The 23,239-nt window shown below is 37.4% G+C and overlaps 1 protein-coding gene across 1 annotated transcript; it reads right to left on the reverse strand.

Annotated features, from left to right (window-relative positions):
- Nucleotides 1-2,273: 2,273 nt before the first annotated feature.
- Nucleotides 2,274-4,013, reverse strand: LOC110917665 (cytochrome P450 76T24). The gene is made up of 2 exons (XM_022162146.2): nt 3,102-4,013; nt 2,274-3,020 (listed from the first exon to the last, which is right to left on the reverse strand). Exons 1-2 carry the CDS (start codon nt 3,996-3,998, stop codon nt 2,412-2,414), a joined length of 1,506 nt encoding a protein of 501 aa, XP_022017838.1. The 5' UTR covers nt 3,999-4,013; the 3' UTR covers nt 2,274-2,411.
- Nucleotides 4,014-23,239: the final 19,226 nt, after the last annotated feature.

Here is a 23,239-nt window from a genome sequence, read left to right on the forward strand (position 1 = left end):
TTAAAAAACCCTTAAAAATGAATTTCTTAATAGACTAAGGGTCATAATTGCCATTTAATTTAACCATATGGCTAAATATGCAAGTGTAAATAGTTAATTCATATTGTATATTGTCTTTACCTTCTTTTATAGGGGGGAGATACTCCCTTAGTTTTTGTTTTCTAAGCGATGTGAGACAAAAAAATGAAAGATGTAAACCTTATCGAGCTAGCTCACGAGCCGAGCTAGGACAAGCTCGAGCTCGGCTCGTTTACAAACCGAGCCGAGCCGAGCCGAGCTTTCTTCGAGCTTTTTTCGAGCAAGTTTCGAGCGAGTTGCGAGCCACGAGTTTTTTGAACACCCCTAGTAGGGGGAGGGTTCACACTCATCGTTGCTTGTTCTTCCTTGGTACCATTTTTAATAAGAAGTTGAGAAATTATGTGGTAAACGATTGTGTTACCGTGTATGTGGTGGTGGCTTTGAGGATTATAAAAGGTGTGAAACGGTGGCGGGCCGGGAAATGGTGGTGACGACGCGACAGATTACAACGTAATTGAATAACTGCAACGGAATTGATCCAATAATATTTTGGAAAACTTTCAATAACAATCGTGTCAGTTACCATTCAATTAATAATTAATGCACATGTCCAATAATTATACTTTATAAATAGCATTGAATCAAGTTGAAGATGATAACATCAATGAGTCGGTGGGATTAGTGAAATCAATTGAAACGGTGGGATGATACGTGGACCTATGATACGGTGTGATAATTGCATTAGTTGAAACGGTGGCCTTGTCGCTGTAATTTGGCGATTTTTTTCTGGACGCAACGGTTGGGTAGCAAGTAGGTTTTTAGTTGGTAATTGTATAAGGGTATAATTTGTATGCTTGTGTTGGTTGTGATTGGTTGTTTGGTTAGGTGATTTTGTTAGGCTAGTCTTGAACTATTTAGATCATTCTAGGTTCGTTAATCTATTAAGTTTTTGGTCTAGAGCTTAAGATTACAGATAATTCAAGTTTAACTAAATTAATTAAAATCAACTAAGTATAGTGTGCATCCTTTTCTGGCAACTCTAGCGACGAGTCAGGATTGCTAGGTTATTAGCTAGGCGTTGTTTGAGTGACCGATAGCTCGGATCCGGCTACTTATTCGCGTTTAGGGTTTCCTAGGTTTTCAATTATTTAGCAGGTTTAGCTTCATGACCGGAGGATTTTAGCACCATAGTTGTTTTTAATCTGACAGTCGTGGGGTTCGGTGTCGATAGGTCGAGTTGTTTCCACGTTAGCACTTCATCACTTTGTTCCATCTTCTATTTTGGTTGATCATCCTTAGCGAGATGTTTTCTGGGTATATTCGGAACTTTAGCCATTGGTCAGGACTAGAGGTCATGGGTTGGTCATAGGGATTCGAAGACTTGGGTAATTCTTTCTCATCATTGTCTGCTTCCCGTCACTTCACCATCTTGCTTGCTTGCTTTGTTTTCTTGTTTACTCGCTTTTGTAAAATTAGAAAAATCCTAAAAACACAAATTAAAACTAGTTAAGTAATTAGTTGAGTCAGAGTCTAGTTTCGCGTCGCTAGTGTCTCGTGGGTTCGATACTCGGACTTCATTAGGTTTTACTACGTACGATAGGTACACTTGTTTGTCAGTGGTCTAGCATTTAGAGAGTCTTAGTTTATAAATTTAAAACTAGGGTGTCAAGATTAGGTTAGTTTTTACAGACCGCATTTAGCACATCAGGGATCAACGCGTAAATTCTTAATCTTTAATAACCCAACTTAGTCTATATACGTTGATAATGTTACAAGATTTTTTAGTCACTTTGACAATGCACATGAAAAACAACATTTGATGATGAACGTCCTATCTAGATTCCATATATGATATAGAAACTGTTTGGGCTTCACTTTGTTTAACTTACAAAATGAATACTAAGATTTCTAAATCAGATTATTTCTTCGTAAGTCTAAATCAAAAATCTGAAAGTATAAGCCCTCAATGTATGATATATAAATATAGTATCATCTTGATTTTATCAAACTAGAACATCGTCTTCGAGTTCGAGATGCACATTGTATAATTGACCCATTTTCATTACAAACTGTTTGGGCTTGATTTTGCTTAACTTACAAATGAATACAGAGACTTATAGATTAGATCCTTTCTTTGCAAGTCCAAATCGAAAATCTGAAAGTATAAGCCCACAATGTATGATATTATTTTTAGTTTTTAGATTTAAATGGGTACATTTTACAACATAACTATATTACGGGGTACCCCAACAAGATTTTATGTCCAAATAACCGATTGCAAACACTTTTATTTGTACATACAATTCAGCTAAGCCATTTGAACGTTATTATAGACTTAGCAACATATATATATATATCATGTTTCCAGTACTTATTGCAACAACCCAAAGAAGTCAAAGTTTGACTGGGATGGCCATCAAAGGCAGATTTTTCTTTAATGTAAACCCAAACTTATCAGTCATATCCATATCTTGTGTTCTCATGCCTCCTTCAATCTTCCAATCAAACTTATGAATCAAAGTTCCCAACATCAGATGCAACATAATATCCGCAAGAGGCAATCCTGGACACATCCTTCTTCCTGCACCAAACGGGATGAACTCAAAATCACGACCTTTGAAGTCTATCTCGACATCTAGAAACCTCTCAGGCTCGAACCTTTGTGGGTCTGACCAAACGTTTGGGTCTTGACCCATGGCCCACATGTTACACATGATCTGCGCGTCTTTTGGGACCATGTAACCTTTGATCTCGACATCAGTTATAGCTTTATGAGGGACTAAAAAAGTAACCGGAGGATGCAAGCGAAGCGTTTCTTTTATAATGGCCCGTAGGTAAGGAACCCTTGAGATGTCTGATTCTTCAAAAGTTCTCTCATCGTTTCCTATTACTTTCTTGATCTCTGCTCGGGCTTTCAACATTTTCTCGGGGTTATGGATTAGTTCTGCCATTGCCCATTCCAACGTGTTTGACGTCGTGTCGGTTCCTGCAAGAAATAAGTCCTGCACTAAAGAAAATGGCCACCATGAATATTTTTTACACAACTAATTACGATTTTTTTAATAGCAAAGAAGATTACTTACAAAGAGCAACTGTCTTATGTCATTGAGGCTAATTGAGGAGTTTTGATCTTTACTGATGTTTAATAGCAAATCGGTAAGATCCTCGCTTGAAGCATAAGATGAACTTGTACTTCTTACATGCAACCGTTCACTGATATGTTGCTCAAATATTGCCAAAAGCTTCTTGTTGTAAAATTTTGATCGTCGTAGCAAGCCATGTGGATCCAAGGGCCGAAGCACAGGAAAATAATCGGCTAAATTTGGTGCACCAGAAATTTCCATGACAGCCCATACCATGTTCTTAAATTCTTGAGAAGATGGAGAATCATACTGAGCTAAATCAGTAGAAAATATGTAGTTGGAGAGAACGTTTAGAGCTGTTATAGCCGCAGTTTCACCAATGTTGATCGGTTTGCCACTCATGCGACAACCATGAACAAAGTCCAGGAGTTCCTGAACCTTTTGCTTGCGTAGAAACCGGCTTGCATCAAGTTGACGAACCGAAAACAAGTGTTCTTTGCATATCCGTCTTAACTGTCGCCACTGGTCCCCAACGGGCAGCCAAACCATGGACGTGTTATGGCTGTCGGTTACCCTAACAGCGCACGGGACAGATCTGCTGGAGAAAGAAATATCATGTTTTGAAAAGAACTCTTGAGCGATTTCACATGACGAAACAACGATCATGGTGATGCTACCGAGCTTTAGGGACATCAAAGGTCCATAAGTTTTGGCCAGTGCAGCAAGCGAGTGGTGTGGTTTGTCACCAAGTTCCAAGATGTTTCCAATGATTGGAAGCGGGTACGGGCCAGGTGGCAGTCGGGTGGCCACACCCGACTTTTGACGGCCCGATTTGGTAAAGAAATAAAGCCATGTAAAAACGGAAAGTAATAAGAAGAAGATGATTATGTAGTCCATCTTTCTCTTATAGTCAGCTACTCATTATTATGATCGTCATGATGTTATATTTATACTCAATTGTGACAGTCACTGATGGAGGTTAGAACAGTTAATGACTAATGCATATAGAGTCAAAACAGTACACCAATGGGGTAAATTAGGCCCCTATTTGAGGACTATCCATATGCTTAGTTATTAAATGTTATGAGTTTCATAGACTAGTAGATCACTACACCTGATCACCATTTTCTTATGTGTAACGTTTTTTAATGACATCTAATGTAACACGGTTATGATTTCTTACTAAGCTTATCTGTAACAAATTGTATTTTTTGATAACAAATGATAATTTCGTGCTAGATGTAACAAAGGTAGATTACTTAATTGTATCAGTAAAACAAATAAAGATATAACATTACATTTTTTTTTTTTTTTTGTAAAATACTTAAACAAAAAGGCTTATACGATTATATTTCAATAACTATTTCCTCTTAATCAACCTATCAATTATTTAAATCTATTTTTTTTAATTGTAACTGGGTGGTTAGTAACACGTACCGGATTCAATGATGTGTACCCTATGTGGCTTATATCGACGTCTTGCCATATGATACAAAAAGGTATATAACCAAGATTCTATATCTTATTAACAAATTAGCTTGAAACAATTTTGGTAATTCGAGAACATGGTTTAGTTCCTGACCAATCATGCATATCCATCCCGTATGCCTAAACAATTAACTAGAAGTGTGAGCAAGAAGCGTTTGTACTTCTTGTACCTCACTTGTTGGGAGTTGGCCATTCCCCAGAAAGTCCATGTTAGGACAAAACTAGTGAAAGGCGATCACAATTGGGGCAGAAATGCTTCTCCTTAGTGATCCTAGGATGTCACATGGTGCCTGCAGGACGGGTTTGGACAACTGGTATCATAGTGGGGTCGAGCCTTTGGACAGTTTAGCAAGTCAAAGTTACTACACCAAGGGTTCTTTAAAAATGTGTAACAATGATGGTAGGAGAAGATCAACTAAGGAGCCTCATGACAATGAGTCAAGCAGGTGCACAAAAGATCTTTCTTTCTAGAAATGTCATGGTGAAATGAAGTTGCGAGGAGTTGCGTGCCCCGCTCAAGTTTAAAAAGGGTAAAAAAATGGATCATCGGAAACAGGGGCGAAGCTTGGGGGTCATTTTTTTCTAAAACCGGGGGGCGAAAACGTATATACCTAAAAAAAATTTATACGAAACGTACATACATAACACTACGCATCGAAAAGTTGGGGGGGGGGGGGGGGTCCCCGCCCCTGATCGGAAAGATTAATGAACCAACCCAATCAGGGGCGGAACTACAGGAAGGTCAGGAGGGTCGACTGACCCTCCGGCCGACCAAATAGTTCCTTAATGGTGGTATCAGCCGTACGTCAGTTTTTGTAGTTTGAGTCGTTTGACCCTCAAATTATCACCATTAGTGAAGTTATAATGAACAAAGGAGAGTAAAACCGAAGAAAAAGATATCCGGCCAACAGCTGCGGTGGTAAGCGACGACAACGAGGAACTGGTTCGGAGAGTATAACGAAGAAGAAAGAAGTCAGACATAAGGGGGGTAGGGGTGGTCATCACTCACCACTCACTCATCACTCACAACATCCAATCAATTTCCATCATGTCATCGAGCTTTATTCCATCACTAGTGATGGTTTTTAGTGGAAATACCCATCACTCACCACACAGGATCAAAATCATTAAAAAAACAAAACAAAACTGAATTCAAATCAATTCTTCACGCGTGACAAACTTGACGCATTATAAATTTGACGAGTGATGAGAAGGAGTGGCGGCAGTGTTTGGTTAAACATCACGCGTGATGGGTGTGATATAACGGACCACCCTGGGTCCTCTAAAGCATTTTATTGGGTCAAATAAGCTTTTTTAAATTCTAAAGAGGACCCAATTAATTAGTTTTTCTTTTTTACCTTTTCGATGTAAATTACAGTAAAATTAAAATATAGTAAAGGGTATCTGTTCTCATATCACCATTAGATGAGTATTCACATTTAGCTTTTAATATACTAGTTTATGCCCCACTCGTGTTGTGGGACGTCAAACCGAGTGTTTCTCAATTTCATAACATATACGTGTCTGTGTTTCAGTTATTTGTACATACTAATCATTGCATGATCTCAATAAAAATTAAATCGAGTCAAACAATTAAAACAAAACACTACCACAGTTTTCCAAAATAAAATTAAAACGAAACGTTACCACAATGTTGCTAAAAAATACTAAAAAATATAAAACGATGGCAAACCGTAATTTTGAATTGGGGGCAAAATTGTAATTTGTAAGGACAATGAGCGAGTGACAGCCAGCAACCTGGCACGAATAAAAATTAAATCGACTCAACCACTAAAAAAAACACTATCATGGTTTTGCAAAAAAATGAACTAAAGCAATGTCAATGATGCATTTTTAAATTAGGGGCAAAATCGTAAGTTGCCAGGGCGAATGAGAAACCGCCAGACAATTGCCTAACACCAACAATGACAAGCCTGAAATTTTTAACAGATGAAAAATCGTATTTTTTTCGGGCCAATGAGAAGTTTCTGACACTATTCCCTACACACTTTTTAGCCGCCCTTATAAACCAATTGTGTCGGTTTACTAATTCCACCCATCTTCTTTGTAGATGTAGGTAATTAGTTTATTTGATTAGGTTTGAAATATGTCTAGGTTTTTTTATTTATTTAATGTTGTTAATTAAAGATTGTATTGTTTATATTTTTTTAAAAGATTCTTTTAAAAATATAGAAGTATGCTAAATATTTTTTTTTTCTTGTATTGAGATCATAATATTACGCACACCCATGGTTTGGATATAAAAAAAAAAATTATATTGACCCCCGATTAAAAACTTCTGGTTCCGCCAGTGTCAATGCTTAAAGAGAGAGTTGCTACATAAGAGGAGTAATAATGGGTTATAATTTCAGCTTGAAACACTCTCCTAGAGTCCTAGTCATAGCCGTGAAGTTACCAAAGCACCGAGGAATGTTTCCCAATAATGCATTATATAATACTACAAAAAGTAACTTGAGGCACCACTTACTTATGTAACCATCATGTCCATACAAACACCCTATTAACACCGTTTCAGAATAAGGTTCGTTTAAAAGACGTGTGAATTACAAGAATGAACCGGTTAAACCAAACCGTGATGGCAACAAAGAACACACCGGTTGAATTACATAATATGATATTATTTAAAGATTGTAGTATTTAGATTAAGGCTGTGTCCGTTGGTGTGATGGTTATATCAATAACCATTTCTTCAACAAGTCAACCGCCATCAAACACGAACCGACTCTTCGTACATCGCCTCCGGGTAACTTCATCAAATTCTTCATAGTTTGTTGAATTTGTTTCCATGTTAGTTTCTTTTTACAGTATAGGTTTACATATTATTCAAAGGAATAAAACACACATGTCAATTTTGCGAAGTGGACTTAAAAAAAAGATTTTTTTTGTTTTTCATATGCTTCTTCTGTGTCATTCTTAATATACAGAAAGGACACTTTTTGTGAACGACTTTCAAAATAGGAACTTAGATCTAATTCTTTGGAACAAAAGAAGTACACTTTTTGATCTGGACTTTAGATACCCAGAATAGGATAATTTTTCTGCATTTTAGGGTTTTTAGATCTTATCAAAGAGAAACAAAATCAGAAATTGTTGTTTTCTTATACAAACGACGGTCATTGCCTCCACAAACCATTGAAAAGAAAAGATAAACATAATAAAATTGAAGTGTTACGTTGTTTCATGCGAGGCATCACACAAACGACACGTTGGTGTGAAGCAACATCAATCAAAAGGAAGGGACACGTGGGTTTATCAAAAGGATACAAGTTCTTTCATATATATTGTTACTAACCAACGATGATGGTTTAAATAATATGTTTATTATATTTGATGATTCATAAGTATATTATTACTAAACCAATGATGATGGTTTAAATAATTTCATTGATCCCTCTGTTTATTATACATGATGATTCCTAAGTATTGTTTATTCGTTTAAATTACACGTTCGAATATGATTTGTTTAAGGGGTGAAAATTCTAATATAGTGATGCTAAAACTTTCATAATAAACATCCCGCAGCAACGCGCGGGTGGCGTTAACTTGTTATTAGACAAGTCAAGAAACTGAAGATTATTCAGATTACATATTTGGGATGGTAAACGACCATCGAGTCTATTAGACCGTAAAAAAAGAACACGGTATGGTACAAGACAACTTATTTTCCCATAGATCCACAAACCTTACCTTTGTGCAATTGTCCAAGGACTTTGGTACTTCACCAACAAAGGCATTCCTACGTAAATACAATGCCTGAAGCTCAGAAAAGTCACCCAAATAAAAAGAATTTCTCCGGATAGACCGTTGCTTGACAAACTAAGAACCACAAGCTTTTCATGGAATTTCTTCAAGCATTTAGACAAACTCCCTGATAATAGATTGTTGGAGAGGTCAAAGAAAGTCAAAGCCACATCAATTTGACACGAGAAAGAAAGTGTTTCTAAGACTCCGTTTCAAGAGAGGTTTAGTGCTGCCAGTTTAGAAGGTAACAATGGTATTGTACCCTCGAGTTGGTTGTAACTCAAATCCATCCCAGGATAGCGTTCAAAGACCAGTGTCATATTTGGTAGCAAACATTTTATTTCATTTGAAGAAATGTTGACAAATCTCAACCCACGTGACGTGGTAGGTTCCAGAACCAACAAGGGTCGTGATCGACGGGATATATCAAGATATGCAAAAGCTCTTTGAGTTTGAATCCACGTGGTGGACCTGTTGAAAATGAAAATCCTACAGTTTGGCATTCAAATCAAAACTTTTATGATTGTTTCTCATATATGGGCCTTGGCTATACCGTGCTGCAGCCCAAAAGTGTGGTTCATAATCTTCTCTTACTTTTACCAGGCCCAAGTAAAGGACGAAGTGAGGAATAATTGAATAAATATTTGATATGTTAAAGATAGTACATGTGCTATTATTACAGGACTTTCTAAACTAAATTTTATTCTGCAAAGGTTGTTTTTATCTTTTTCCTTTTTTAAAACTCGGGTACTTTTGGTAGTAAAATTCATAGATTTTCTAGACAGTAAAAACGATTCAAAGAGAAATGTTTGAACTGTTATATAATGTGTTGATTCATTTGCAAAACAAAAGTAACCTTATAGTATACATAGAAATATATGTTAATGGAATTTGGGAATTAGTTAGGAACGAAACATATAACATTTATATATAAACCTAACTTTAGGGTTAATTCGCTTTTGATACTTGTGACACTAGAAGCTTTTATACGCCTTTTTGGTATGAATGTTTGTACTTTACCATCTTTGCTAGATATTGAATTATTGACAATACTTTTGATATCCGCTACAACAACTTAGTATTATGTGCTACATTATGTTTGTGATATTAAAAAGTTAGCGAAGCTTTTGAGAAAAAAAAAATGTATTCAACTATACTTTTGGAAACTTTATTAAATTGCTTATATGTACACTTATGAGACCTTAGAAGCCTAAATTTGTAGTCAGTATATTAGGAATACCAATACAACTACTAGTGAAGGTACCCAGCAGTGGCATACCTAGAAACTTTTTCTTATGGTGTTTTTTTGTCGATACATGGGTTTAGAATAAGACGAAGTCAAAATTTTCGGATCGGTCGGGTCAAATCATATAATAAGAACCAATATTATAATAAAAGTACAATGTTACTAAAAAACAGACACATTATAAAAATACAAAGGCATTTGAAATATTAAAAAACTACATTTTATAGTTGCACCCTACATGTTTTCATACGCATACACGCGGCCTTTATTTGCTAAAGATTAAACACATGAAGTAACTAATTGAGGCCTATAATGGTTATTGGGTAAATAATTAAACAAAAAATGGGCCTTTTAATAATTTAAATTCTGTTATTAAAAATTAAGTAATTGGGCTTAATTTTATAATTTTAATTTGATTATTATGTAATACGTTTAGAAAAAAACGATGGCATCACTTGTAAAAATTCAATGATGTCACTAGTAAAAAAAACATATTTTTACTATTAGACGTTACATAATATATGAATTTCAATGGTGTGCGGTGAACCCGTTGTCCATTATGTGGCTCTGCGCCTCCGCCAATGTACCACAGGCATGTCATTGTGGTGTAAATTGCATGATACCATAGGGGGGTGGTGTGATCAGTTCTCAACGTCTCCATTTTGTATGTTATTAAGTGTCGTACATACCTTTTCTAATTGGGGACGCATTTGGAGACGTGAATTTGGTATATCATCTGGATATGTGATATAAGCCTTAGCCCTAAGATACAAAACCTAAATTTTAAGGGAAAACTTTTGTATCTTAAATTCATTAATAATGATTCAAGATAGTATATTTGTGTATTATTGTTATTCGTATCCGCACATTCAGTAACTAGCTCAACAACATGTTCTTTCTTTTTATCGTGACAGGTACTTAAGGTTGATTTAGCTAGTGTGAAGAGAGCGACTATAAATATTGCTGCTTTTTTTATTTAGTGTTATTTGCCTTCTTTCTTTAACAATAACAAGTATTTTTTATAGTTTGATTCAATTTGTTAGAGTTGATGTATTGGTTTGTTTTCAAATCATGGTTATTTAAGTATTTGTTTTGGACTAATTAGTACTTTCAATAAAAGGTGAAGTCACAAAATATTGAAGTACTAATTAGTCTAAAATGAAATACTTAAATATGGGAAGTATCCATCTAGAGGGTAGTGATAGTTAGGATGTGAACAAAATCAGTTGTGACAGTCTAAGGGAAGAAGGATCACTCAAGTGTAGTACTCTTGCCGTAACCAACCAAATCATGTCATGTCATTTCTCTTTCAAAGTACTTATTTGCCGTAAAACAATGACGATGCCTACCATTTCCATAAACTATTATATTTTTCAAAAATATTAATAAAGTCAAATGCCCCAACCAACTAAAACCCACCAACCAATCCAAGGTCACCACCCACCTCAAATAATTCAAATCTTGCACGGGTACTCCTTGTGGCAAAACCAACCCGCCTGCCCTACCCTTGTGGGTGGTGATGGTGTTTTGGCATGGGTTCGAAGCCGTGAGACGCTTACCCGCTTGTGCCCCATCCACCCTAAGACAATTTGTAGTAGGTTAAATAAAAAGTGCAAAAGTTTTTGTCACGTTGCTGTAAAAGTGTACCGTTTTAACTAAAAATGGGTGATATGGTTTGATGTGATTGGGCACTAACATAAGATTTTCACTCTCTTCCCCTATAAGCCGGTCTCACACCCGTTAAACCCTTGTCGCTACCCTCCTTGGCGCCTGTGTCACAATGTTTGGCGCCCTTTTTTGCTGATGTGGTGGTGGGCGTTTAGCAACTAGTCTAAGGGTGAAGGGAGTGGTTGCCTAATGGTATTAGGTAAACTCCCAATTCACCCAATCATATAGTGTCATGTCAATTCACCTAAAATATTTATCTAATGCTCAAAAATGTTGGCTGTGGTTTACCTAATGGGGTTTAAGTAAACTATTTTTTTTTGAAAAAAAGGAAAAAATGTGTGATTGGTTGAGAAGGAATGGACCCCACCACACACACTTCCCTCACTCTCTTTCCCATCGGTAGACCTTCACCGAAATGCCCATCCAATCGGTAACATTATCATCAATAAAGTGGTTGGCGGTGGTCTTGGCTATCGGTAAAGGTTTTTACCGACACTTTAGCGCTCCCCACTCCCTTCACCCTAAGGGAATTATTATATTATATTATATTATATTATATTATATTATATTATATTATATTATATTATATTATATTATATTATATTATATTATATTATATTATATTATATTATATTATATTATATTATATTATATTATATTATATTATATAGTTAACGAAAGCCGATGAATAGTAATTTTATTTTTATTATAATAGTGTATTATTATATTTACTTCTAATAACATATTTTTTTTCATTTTAAAACCATATATTTCATTTATCATTTTTTTAATAATTCCTTTTTCTATTTTTATAACATATATTAATTTATCAAATAATTTGATACTTCTTTAATAATTTACGTGTATAACTTTTTTCTAAAAACTTAAATTTGTAGTTATGCTTGATTTTTACCTTGACATTCCGTTATAAGTATTGTTAAAAACGAAGTTGTACTCAAAATAAAGTGTTTATTTGGTATCGATAAAACGATATAATGATAAATTAAACCGTTCTAATGGTTTAACTTTCTAAATAACATGTTTTATTTTTAAACCACGTTTGTTTTACATTATTATTTGTTTAGTTTCGCCGCAACGCGTGACTTAAAAAAACTAGTTAATGTTAAAGTTAGAAAAGGGTGATAGGTGGTCATGTGACTTACTTACAGTACAGAACATGTCCTTACATAGTACTGCGAGAAGTGTTGGGGAGAAGGTGTGTACTTTAAAGTGGTTTTTGTACCATTTGGAACATCCTTTTAGCTATTGGTGAGGATCATGCTAATCACACACGCCAAAATAATTTTCACACCCTTAAGCGCTCCGCTTTGGCCATAGCGCGGCGCTTAGGGCGACAAAAGGTGATACGAGGTTTCGAATGACTGACTGAGTGACAGACTGACAGACATAAAGGGTGACTAGGTTTCAGTCACCCCGTGAACCCTAAGCGCCGCGCTTTGGCCATAGCGCGGCGCTTCGATCCCAAATTCTGGCTTTAAATCACTAGCCAGACAACAGATTCATCACTCGAATAGTTTTCGGGCCTTGTTTTCTGTCGATCTTCTTTGCTCTATTAGTTAATTTTTTTGAAAAAACGATGTCGTGGTTCAGTAACTATCTTTTCGGTGATTATTCTGACGAGTCGGTTGTTCCTGATTCTTACGAGGGGACCGCTATTTCTGACTCGTTTGAGAAACCGGTGTCGTCCAACTTGAGGGAGACAGAGGTTGTATCTGGCATTCGTTATCGTGATAACACGGTGCAGCTGGATTTGAATACCCCTGTGGAGGACCCTTACGCACAACAAGGTTATTCGAATTTCGGTTACGGTGGCGACTATAGCTTTGTACAGCAGGAGTGTTATCCAAACGACAGTTACGGTTGTCATCAAAGTTATTCAAATTTCGGTTACGGTGGCGAGCAAAGCTTTGTACAGCAGGAGTGTTATCCAACCCAGAGTTACGGTTGTGAACAAAGCTTTGAACATCAAGTCTATTCGAATGTCGGTGACGATGGTGAGCCGGAGGATGCGTCTGTTGACGAGGAAGGTTGTTACCCGGTTACATTTTCGTTTGATACAACGCAGACCTTTTCGTCACGTAAAGAGATGGTGCGTTGGGTACAAGACACGGCAAAAGACAATGGTTACCTCATTGTGACAAAGAGGTCGAATAAAAGAGGAGAGAATTACAAGATTTGGTTTCAATGTACTTTTGGCGGGGAGCATAAGAGTGTAGCTACACAGAGGAAAACGGGTAGCAAGAAAATAGGCTGCCCGTTCGAGATGATCGGGTTTTCGGAATCATCCGGAAGTGTTTGGAGGATCGAGGTGACGAAGGCGAAGCATAACCACACTCCCATTGAAAACTTCGAGGGTCACGCGTATGCGAGAAGGCTTTCTTCGGAGGACAAAAAACTGGTTAAGGAGTTGGCAGAGCAAGATATTCGCAACCAAAGTATTTGGCGAACGCTGACAAAAAACAATCCGGCTAGAAAGCTTATTCCGAAAGATATACACAACGCTGTTCAGAAGATCAACGCCGAAAAAAATGTAGGTAACTCTCCGATGCAAAAACTTGAAAACATTCTTATCGAAAAAAATTACACTTATTACATGCGCACGAATGAGATATCGAACGAAGTTGAAGACGTCTTCTTTGTTCACGAAAAATCATTCATTATGTGGTGTGCCTTCCCGCATGTGCTAATGATTGACGCCACATACAAAACGAACATGTACAACCTGCCATTTGTTCAGGTCGTAGGCATGACGTCGACAAACAAATCGTTTACGGCTGCTTGTGCTGTAATTTCCGCCGAGAAGTCAGAGAACTACCTATGGGTGTTGCAGAGGATCAAGTCTATGCTGGCAGGATGTATGGAACCGCGCGTGATTTTAACAGACAGGGATTTTGCGCTAATGAACGCGTGTGAACAAGTTTTTCCAAAAGCGCATAAGTATCTTTGTCGGTTCCATATTCAACAAAATATTAATAAGAACAGCAAGAGGAAATTCTCTGACAAGGAGTGGAAAGAATTCGTACGTACATTTTGGACATTGTGCGAGTCTACGACCGAGGAAATATACATGTATAACTTGGAAAACTTTGAAGCACAGCTGAAAGAAGCTGACCGTGAACGTGAGTATTTCTTACATAATTATGTTCAAATTTTATATAATAACAAAAACTGACTATTTACGTTTTTTAATTTTAGAGGTTTATGATTATATGAAGAAATCCTGGTTGGATCCGTACCGTGAAAAGTTTGTATCTTGCTGGATTAACCAAACTATCAACTTTCGCCAGACTACGACCAACAGGGTTGAGAGCATGCATGCAACATTAAAAAGTCACTTTCCAAGTCATCGCAACACACTGGATAAACTTGTACTGTATGTTGATCATGTTGTTGCTAAACAATACACCGAGATTAGAAATACCTTTGAAACAAGCCTCAGAAAAGTGATGACGCACCACAAGAATCAGCCCATGCTTGCATATATTCTCAGAAAGGTTTCAATATATGCGATTGAGCTTTTGAGTATGGAACTAAAGCGTAAGGAAGACGGGTTGAGAGCCTACGGTGCAAGCTGTGGTTGCCAACTTTTTACCAGCTGTGGTTTGCCATGTGCCTGTCGTTTGGAAAAGTTGGAAAATAAAGGTAATTATTATTTTTGAACTTTCCCGTTATGATTTTGCCACCTAATTTGTTTTCATCCACAGGTCAGGAAATCCGGATCACACACATAGACGTGTTTTGGAAGAAGCTTGACTTCAAGCCTGCAAGGAATAAAATAGAGGATATTGATGTTGATGCGGAATTTGAAAAATTGAAAAAACAGATCGATCCAACACCCCCTCAAGTGAAAAGGAGCTTCTTTGAAAAGTTTCAGCAAATCCTCAATCCAGGGAACAGTAACAAAAAACCTCCTGCTGTTTTGAAGAAAACCCGTGGTCGACCAACATTGAAAATGCAGGAAGAAAGAAAGGCTGAAGCTGCTAGACAAAGCTCCTACATTCCGTCAGAAGAAACTTGGGTCGATGCCTCAGACGATCTTCCCCGTCACAGCTCGTACGTATCAGCCGAAGATTCTTGCAGAGGAAAGAATACCAAACCGCTCAACCTACACCCTGATTTCCCGAATATCAAGCTCGGTCCTAAGACGGATATAGCGATCCGCAACTACGCATCTCAGATTCCCAACGTGATCCATCCATACATCGTTAAAATAAAGGACGTGAAACCAGATGGTCATTGTGGATTTAGATCGGTGGCTGTTGGGTTAGGATTGAAACAAAATTCATATTTGAAGATCCGGGAACAGCTTTTAAAGGAGTTACGTATGCACGAATCGCTTTGGAGGCAGGTTTTCGATCCGGAAAATGTAGGACATTATGATGAGCTGGTTAAACGGATCGATTTCAAGGGGGTGGGACGAGCAGGTATCGAAAATTACATGACGATGCCTGAGACGGGGTTTCTTATTGCCCAACGATACGGTGTGATTGTTCACACCTTCGACATTCGTGGGAGTGATACAATTTTCCCTATACTGGGCGGCCCAAACGAAGCTGATGAACCTCACCTGGTAGTTGCGGTTGTGTTCGTCGACAAGGGTCATTTCATACATGTAGAGCTTGAAGGCTCTTATCCAATGCCTCCCCCAAACCTACTATGGACAGCGAACAGAACAGAGCGCGCAGCAGCCTGGCATACATTATACAGTGATCAGATCAACACGTACGAAATGCTTACGTATCGTGCCCCCGACCTTAATGCAACCCCATATGTTCACGATGTATCTTAAATGTGTTTAATAATAATCACGTTTGTGTTCGTGTATCCTAAATGTGTTTAATAATAACCACGTTTGTGTTTGTTCAATATACGCGTTACATCACGTTAAAAACCGAATGTCACCGACACGACCCAATCGGATTCAATACGCACTTGTACGACCCGAAATGACAACATACATCATAATACTGCAATTAATGAAAAATTAAGTCATGTTCATGTATGGTAGGCGGCTGTTACACATAAAACTTCTCACAGGAGTACTTGTGATTTCAAACCTAAATGACACGAGATAACGGAATAAGACATCACACGTAACCGATTTGATCCGAAACTTGCCGTATAGTCCATATATATTAAAAAATGATGTATAAAAGAAAAAACGGCAAATTTAGACCTTTTATTGACCCGTTTGTTAATTAAATACAATTTTAAAAAATTAAAAAAAACACCAAAACGCCCCGCTATGGCCAAAACGGAGCGTTTTGGGCCCAAAGCGCCGCGCTTTGGCCATAGCGGGGCGCTTTGGTCCCTCGTTATACCCTGAAGCGGGGCATCTCCCCCCTCACTTCACCCAAACAACATCACACACACAAACAGTGCGATTTCACACACTCGAGCCATTTTCGTTGATTTTCCGACCTTTTCAGCGGCTAAAAGGTTAGATCTAAAGCCCTTAGTCTTCGTGTATCATTTAGTGTATATTTTAGAGCATGCTTTGGTTCAAGTTTATTTTTTTTTTATTTAATTATTATTTGTTTAATATTATTATTAGTTTATTATTATTAATAATTATTTGTTTATTTATAATTAATTGTTTAATAATTATTATTAGTTTATTAATATTAATAATTATTTGTTTATTTATTATGTTTATTAATATTTGTTTAATAATTATTATTTGTTTAATAATTATTATTAGTTTATTATTATTATTTAATTATTATTTGTTTATTTATTATTATTTGTTTAATAATTATTATTTGTTTATTTATTATGTTTATTAATATTTGTTTAATAATTATTATTTGTTTAATAATTATTATTAGTTTATTTATTATTATTTAATTATTATTTGTTTAATATTATTATTAGTTTATTATTATTATTAGTTTATTATTATTAATAATTATTTGTTTATTTATTATTATTTAGTTATTATTTCTTTAATAATTATTAATATTTGTTTAATTGATCAACGTGCAGGGATGGATTTATCCGATGAGGAGATTGAGCATATTGATGAGGGATTGGAGGGGGGCGAGGAGGAGCCGGAGTGTCCGTATCTTCAGTTTCCGGTGGGGTCACGAGCGAGGGGGAGATGCGCTAGGTTGCGCACTATACCGATTGGGGAGCACGTTGGGATAGACTGGGAGCTGCTAGCTACCGTGGGGGAGATCGAGCGGGCGCGAGACATAGTTGGGCTAGATACTCCTTGGTCGCGCCTATTTCAGATGGCGATGGAGGACTCGTACCCGGAGCTTACGTACGAGTTTTGCTCTACGTTTACATACGCGCCGCATCCGGCCGATTACGTGGAGGACCCTTTATTTCCGGTACCCGAGGTTACATTCCGGCTGGCCGGTCAGCAGTTTGAGATGAGCGTGCGGGAGTTTGCTGTCCACACAGGTTTGTACACTGAGCCTGAGCTTGATACTGATTTATATACGCAGGCTGTTACGATGTTGGACAGGCAGACTCTTATTAGTTTCTGGAGGGCCATTTCCCGGGTTCCCTTTGGGAAATCCTGGCAAAAGGCCACCACCATCAGAGATCCCTTGTTCCGATACCTGCACCAGGTGATTGCGTCTACTATCGTGCCGCGAGGTTCCAGCAAGGAGAAGGTCAACCTTAGTGACCTTTTCTTTCTTTACTGCCTACTACGCGGCCATCCCTGCGATCTAGCAGCCAGCCTGGCAGATTACTTTGCTACTGCATACCATCGGCAGCTCCGCGGGTTTCTTCACACTGGCTCGTTTATCACCGCCATTGCACGATCGCTAGGGATCGTGCCCGAGCTAGATCCGCTGCTGTCCGATCCGGTCCCGTCATCTAGGTTGGGCCGCGCGTCAGTATCCGCTATGCAGATCACCCGTACCTATGATGTCGGGCTCCGGTTCAGGGGTGCTGACGGGCTGATTTGGCAGCCAGAGGTGTTGCCGGAGGTCATCCCGGTTGTTATCGAGCTGAGGCCTGGGGTGTTAGCCCCTCCTGAGGTTCAGCGGGAGGCTCGACGGGCTCAGCGACAGGCTCTGGGCATCGATGAGCCTGAGGATCAGCCTGAGGGTCAGCCTCAGCCTCAGGCTCAGGCTCAGGCTCAGGCTCAGGCTCAGGCTCAGGCTCAGGCTCAGGCTCAGGATGATCCGGCGCAGGAGGAGCCTGTCGAGGAGGTTCACGTACCACCAGTTCAGCCAGCTCCTGAGCCGCCACAGTACCCGCAGCACGTTTACGCTGACCTACCTCCGGTAGCGCGTGAGGTGGCTCGGGATTTCGACCGGCGCCTCAGACGTCAGGGCGCACGCATTGACTGGATCGTCCAGACGCTCGTTGAGCTACGAGAGCTCGCTGCGTTGCCTCCACTTCCCCTCCCACCGTCCCCACCGCACGAGGATTAGTACATTAGTTTGTTTGTTTAGTGTTTTGTTATGTATTATTATTGACTCAGTTGTACCTTTTTGTTGTGTATTGTATGTACAAACTGATATATATATATATATATATTGCAGTTAATCTTTTATTTAAATCACGTTGGTTCTGGATTGTTTACGTTTAATGCTTTCTGTATATTTTATTTAACGTGTTCGCTTTATTTAACGCTCGTTCAACTTATTATATACACCTTCTGTAAAAATAACGACGTAACGACGTAATTATAAAACAACGTTAATTTAATAAAATAACGACATTTTAATTCAAAAAAGGCAACATTCAATCATTCAAAAACAAATTCCCATTCATAACGGCAAATATCACATAAAAATTTTTTACTTCAAAAATATCTACCATACTAATTCAACCAAAAATCACTACAAAACTAACCAAAATCAACCCAAATAATCCCCACCCCAAGCCCCAAGCCGTTTGTCTTTTTGCACACTCAAAGCGCCCCGCTATGGCCAAAGCGGGGCGCTTTGGCTTAGGTCAACAGACAAGGACTGACAGAAGTCAGTCCTTGTCTGTTGACCTAAGCCAAAGCGCCCCGCTTTGGCCATAGCGGGGCGCTTTGAGTGTGCAAAAAGACAAACGGCGTGTGCGAATAGACCCAGCCATTGGTGAAGCTTGTGCTTATGACTCATGAGCTCTGAGGATGTCGTTAAGTACTTTTCATATGTTTGCATTTTCCCCTCCGACCTCCGTCATGTTTGAAAATTGAAAACAGTGGACAAGAGGATGGTGCTACGAAGAGTTTAACCGCTTACAACTTTTATACAACTCGTGTAGGATCTTTTAACCTATTTGCAACCTTTTACAATTCGTTTACAACTTGTTAACATGTTTGACCTGTTTAGATAAATGGTTACACAGTAATGTTTAGGGTACACGATTTTGTAAAAATCCTTGTCATGACTTCGTCATTCCATCCTACCAACCCAACATATGATAGCCACCCTTGACCCTACACCTAAATGAAAGTTAGAAACCTTCAAAAGCAAATCAAAGTTTATCTAGATTTTGGTATGTTGGGTCCTTATCTTGGTGTCTAATGTCAATAACCATGCACCATGAAAGCACTTTCATATCATAAATTTGTTAGATTCCCTAAGCTTAATGTCACTGGAACACACTTTAGTGAATCTGTTGCTACTTCACAGCATCCCGTCAACTATTTTTGAAGCTATCGGCCTACATTTCCCTAAATTGTCAATTCATTCAACCAGTGGCGGATCTTGCCCGTTGAACGTGCCAGGGCCGAAAGACACGGGCACTAAAAAAAGTCCGGGCAAGCCCGGGCCGAACATAGTATATATAAAAAATTTCGATCGAAATGCGAAAATTAGCACTACGGCCGAAAAACTTGCCCGGGCCGTGGCCCTGCCACAACCTTATAAAGAACCGCCCCTGCATTCAACGTCTCCTAACTTTATAAAAATCCCAAAACTCACAATTAGTGACAAACCCAGAATTTATTTTCTGTGGGGTCAATCGGGAGGCTTAACCGAAATTTAATGGAAACAATCGTGATTTTTCCTAAAAAATACACTAATTTTTTTACCCCCGCCACACACATTATAATGTAGGTCGTCCCTACACCCAATGCATTTAAGTTACCCATAAATGTCAGCAACCCACCACATCTAAGAACATAGTTTCTCCAACCCGAGTACTCCTTTTAGTACACAAATTCAACATAATAAATACTATTTTACGTTAAAAAAAACTTACTATTTAATATTAAAATAACAAAGTGTTTTATCACTCTCTTATCTAAGGGGATACGGAGTGGGGGGGGAGTGGGGGTCGGCAAACCCACTTCCCCGATTTTGTTTGATGTGGCAAACCAATGCCAATAAACATTGGCAATCAAAGTTTCACCATTTCGGTGATGCTTCACCGCTGCGGCAAAGGAGAAAGGAAAGAGAGAGGGGGGGTGTGGGGTGGGGTCCATTCCAATCTCAACCAATCACATCTTTTTTCCTTTTTTTTATTTAAAAAGTTTACCACTCCACCAAATGTTTAAACCATTGCCAACATTTTTCACCAAAGTTTAAACACTTTTGCCTAATTGACATGGCGCGCTCTCATTGGTCGGTTTTTTGGTTTGCCACTTTAAAGTGTTTAACCACTCCTTATACCCTAAGAGGTTGCGTGTTCCGGTCCTTTCCTCGGTGGATGACGATGTAGAATTTAAAATAGATTGGATTGCTATTTAGAAAGTCAATATTATAATATTGTGTTGGCTACAATTATTTATTTCACAAAATAATGATGCTAATATATTGTTTTCTTAATTAATAGAGAGCGAAGTTTTTGACCTGGAGTAAGAGAAGGACAGCAATCAATTTCTACAATATACGCCGACGGTGGGCGCGTTGGCTGATCAGGACATCCAATGGGATTGGTGAAAAAAAAAGTGTATAAAAATTTATGAATTTATATATGGACTTTTTTTTTACCGCAAAAGATTTTACGTGTAAACTCATTCTACTTGTGGCTATTTTTAAGGTAGATTTATCGACTACCATGAGACCGTGTCCTCTGATTAGCGGGAATCGGATAAAATGCGTAAACTCTCGCCCCCATCAGGTTCGAACCCGGGATTAAGCCCCAAATCGCCCCCGTCAGGTTCGAACCCGGGTTAGGTTTTTTTTTTTCTGGGGGGGGGGGGGGAGGGGGAGGGGTTAGTTTTTAGCATTTAGCTTGGGGGTATGTTGGTAAACTTAAATAGATCATTAATTGTTAGTCTTCCTTTTTGATAGCTAACCACATAAATTTGTAACTTACTTATAAAAAATATATGTTTTCAAAGAAAATAAGTTAATTTAAAGTGGATAAATTACGAGGCATGTATGATAAATTACGAGCTGTGTGGGAGTGTAGGACAAATTTCAAAACGTGTATGATAAATTTTGATGTGTGTAGGCAAAAATTTTAGTGTGAAGGATGATAGTTTTTATAACAAATTAATTAGTCAAAAATAATAATAAATGAGATGAGAAAAAACTATTTAATATTTTACAATTGTACCATTTGTTCTTTTTCTTCTTAATAAAATTTTGTTCTCAAATGAACCTCCCCATATATATAGCGAGGTTCATTGGGGAACACTAAAAAAATGAGGAACCGGAGAACACTCTTAAAAATTTAATTTAACATGTTAAAAATCAATTTTTTTAAAAACAAAATTGGCTTTTTTTTCTTATAAATACTTGTAGAAGCATTTTTAATAAAAAATCAAAAAATAAAAATATAAAAAAATAGTAAAAAAAGGCTTAATTTTTTTTTAAAAAGTGATTTTTTTATTAGAATAGTTTCTACCCATTTTTATAAGGAAAAGCGCTGAAAAGGTTATAAAAAAAATTAATTTTAACATGTTAAGTTAATTTTATAAAATATATTTTTTAACTATTTTTTAAACATTTTTTATATATTTTTTAGGTTTTTATTTTTTATTATAAACGTTTCTACATGTATTTATAAGAAAAAGCGCCAAAAAAAATTAGAAAAAAGTTGAGTTTTAACATGTTAAATTGATTTTTAGTGTTACCCAATGAACCCTCCCATATATATATATATGGTAATAAAAGAAAGAAATCTCATATTGGGTTAAGAAACTAAAACCCCCAATGAATGGACTTACTTTTGCCACGTGTTACACATTTTTGCAAACGTGTTACGTAACAGCTTTTACTTTTTCAAAAAAAAAGTTGAAAGTATGCTAAGCTATTACACGTAACACATGTCACCCTCTGGTTGTTACATGTAACACAGTCTGCAAAAAGGTGTAACACGTGGTAAAAGGAGGTTCTATTTATTTGGGTTTTCTTTGTTTTCTTATCTAATATGGGTTTTCTTTATATATATATATAGGGTATATAAGGGGCTGCTAGAATGAAAACCACCTCGAGTTGTAAGAACCGCGAGAACTACACCCCACGGAGCGTCGTTCGCCATGATTTTTTTTTACAAGTAGATGTGTGTATTATAAACACAGCCGTAAAAAATCATGACGAACGGCGCTCCGTGGGGTGTAGTTTTTTACACCACAAGTTTGGTGTTTTTTAATTTTTTTTCTTTTTTCTTTTTTTTTTCACCAAACTTGTGGTGTAAAAAACTACACCCCACGGAGCGCCGTTCGCCATGATTTTTTACGGCTGTGTTTATAATATACACATCTACTTGTAAAAAAAATCATGGCGAACGGCGCTCCGTGGGGTGTAGTTCTCGCGGTTCTTACAACTCGAGGTGGTTTTCATTCTAGCGGCTCCCTATATATATATATATATATATATATATATATATATATATATATATATATAGATATATATATATAAATATATATATAGAGTTCAAATGAGAAAAAAAAATTTGTAAGAAAAATTTCAACCAATAAGAATGCTTTATTTTACTTCATTTAATATAAGTATTTAATGTTACTATAAGGGTACATTGGTAAATCTACATAGGTAATTAATTTGTAGTCTTCCTCTTTAATAGCTAGTACATTAAATTTTTT

The sequence above is a fragment of the Helianthus annuus genome, chromosome 16, assembly GCF_002127325.2.
Source record: "Helianthus annuus cultivar XRQ/B chromosome 16, HanXRQr2.0-SUNRISE, whole genome shotgun sequence".
Lineage (NCBI taxonomy): Eukaryota > Viridiplantae > Streptophyta > Magnoliopsida > Asterales > Asteraceae > Helianthus > Helianthus annuus.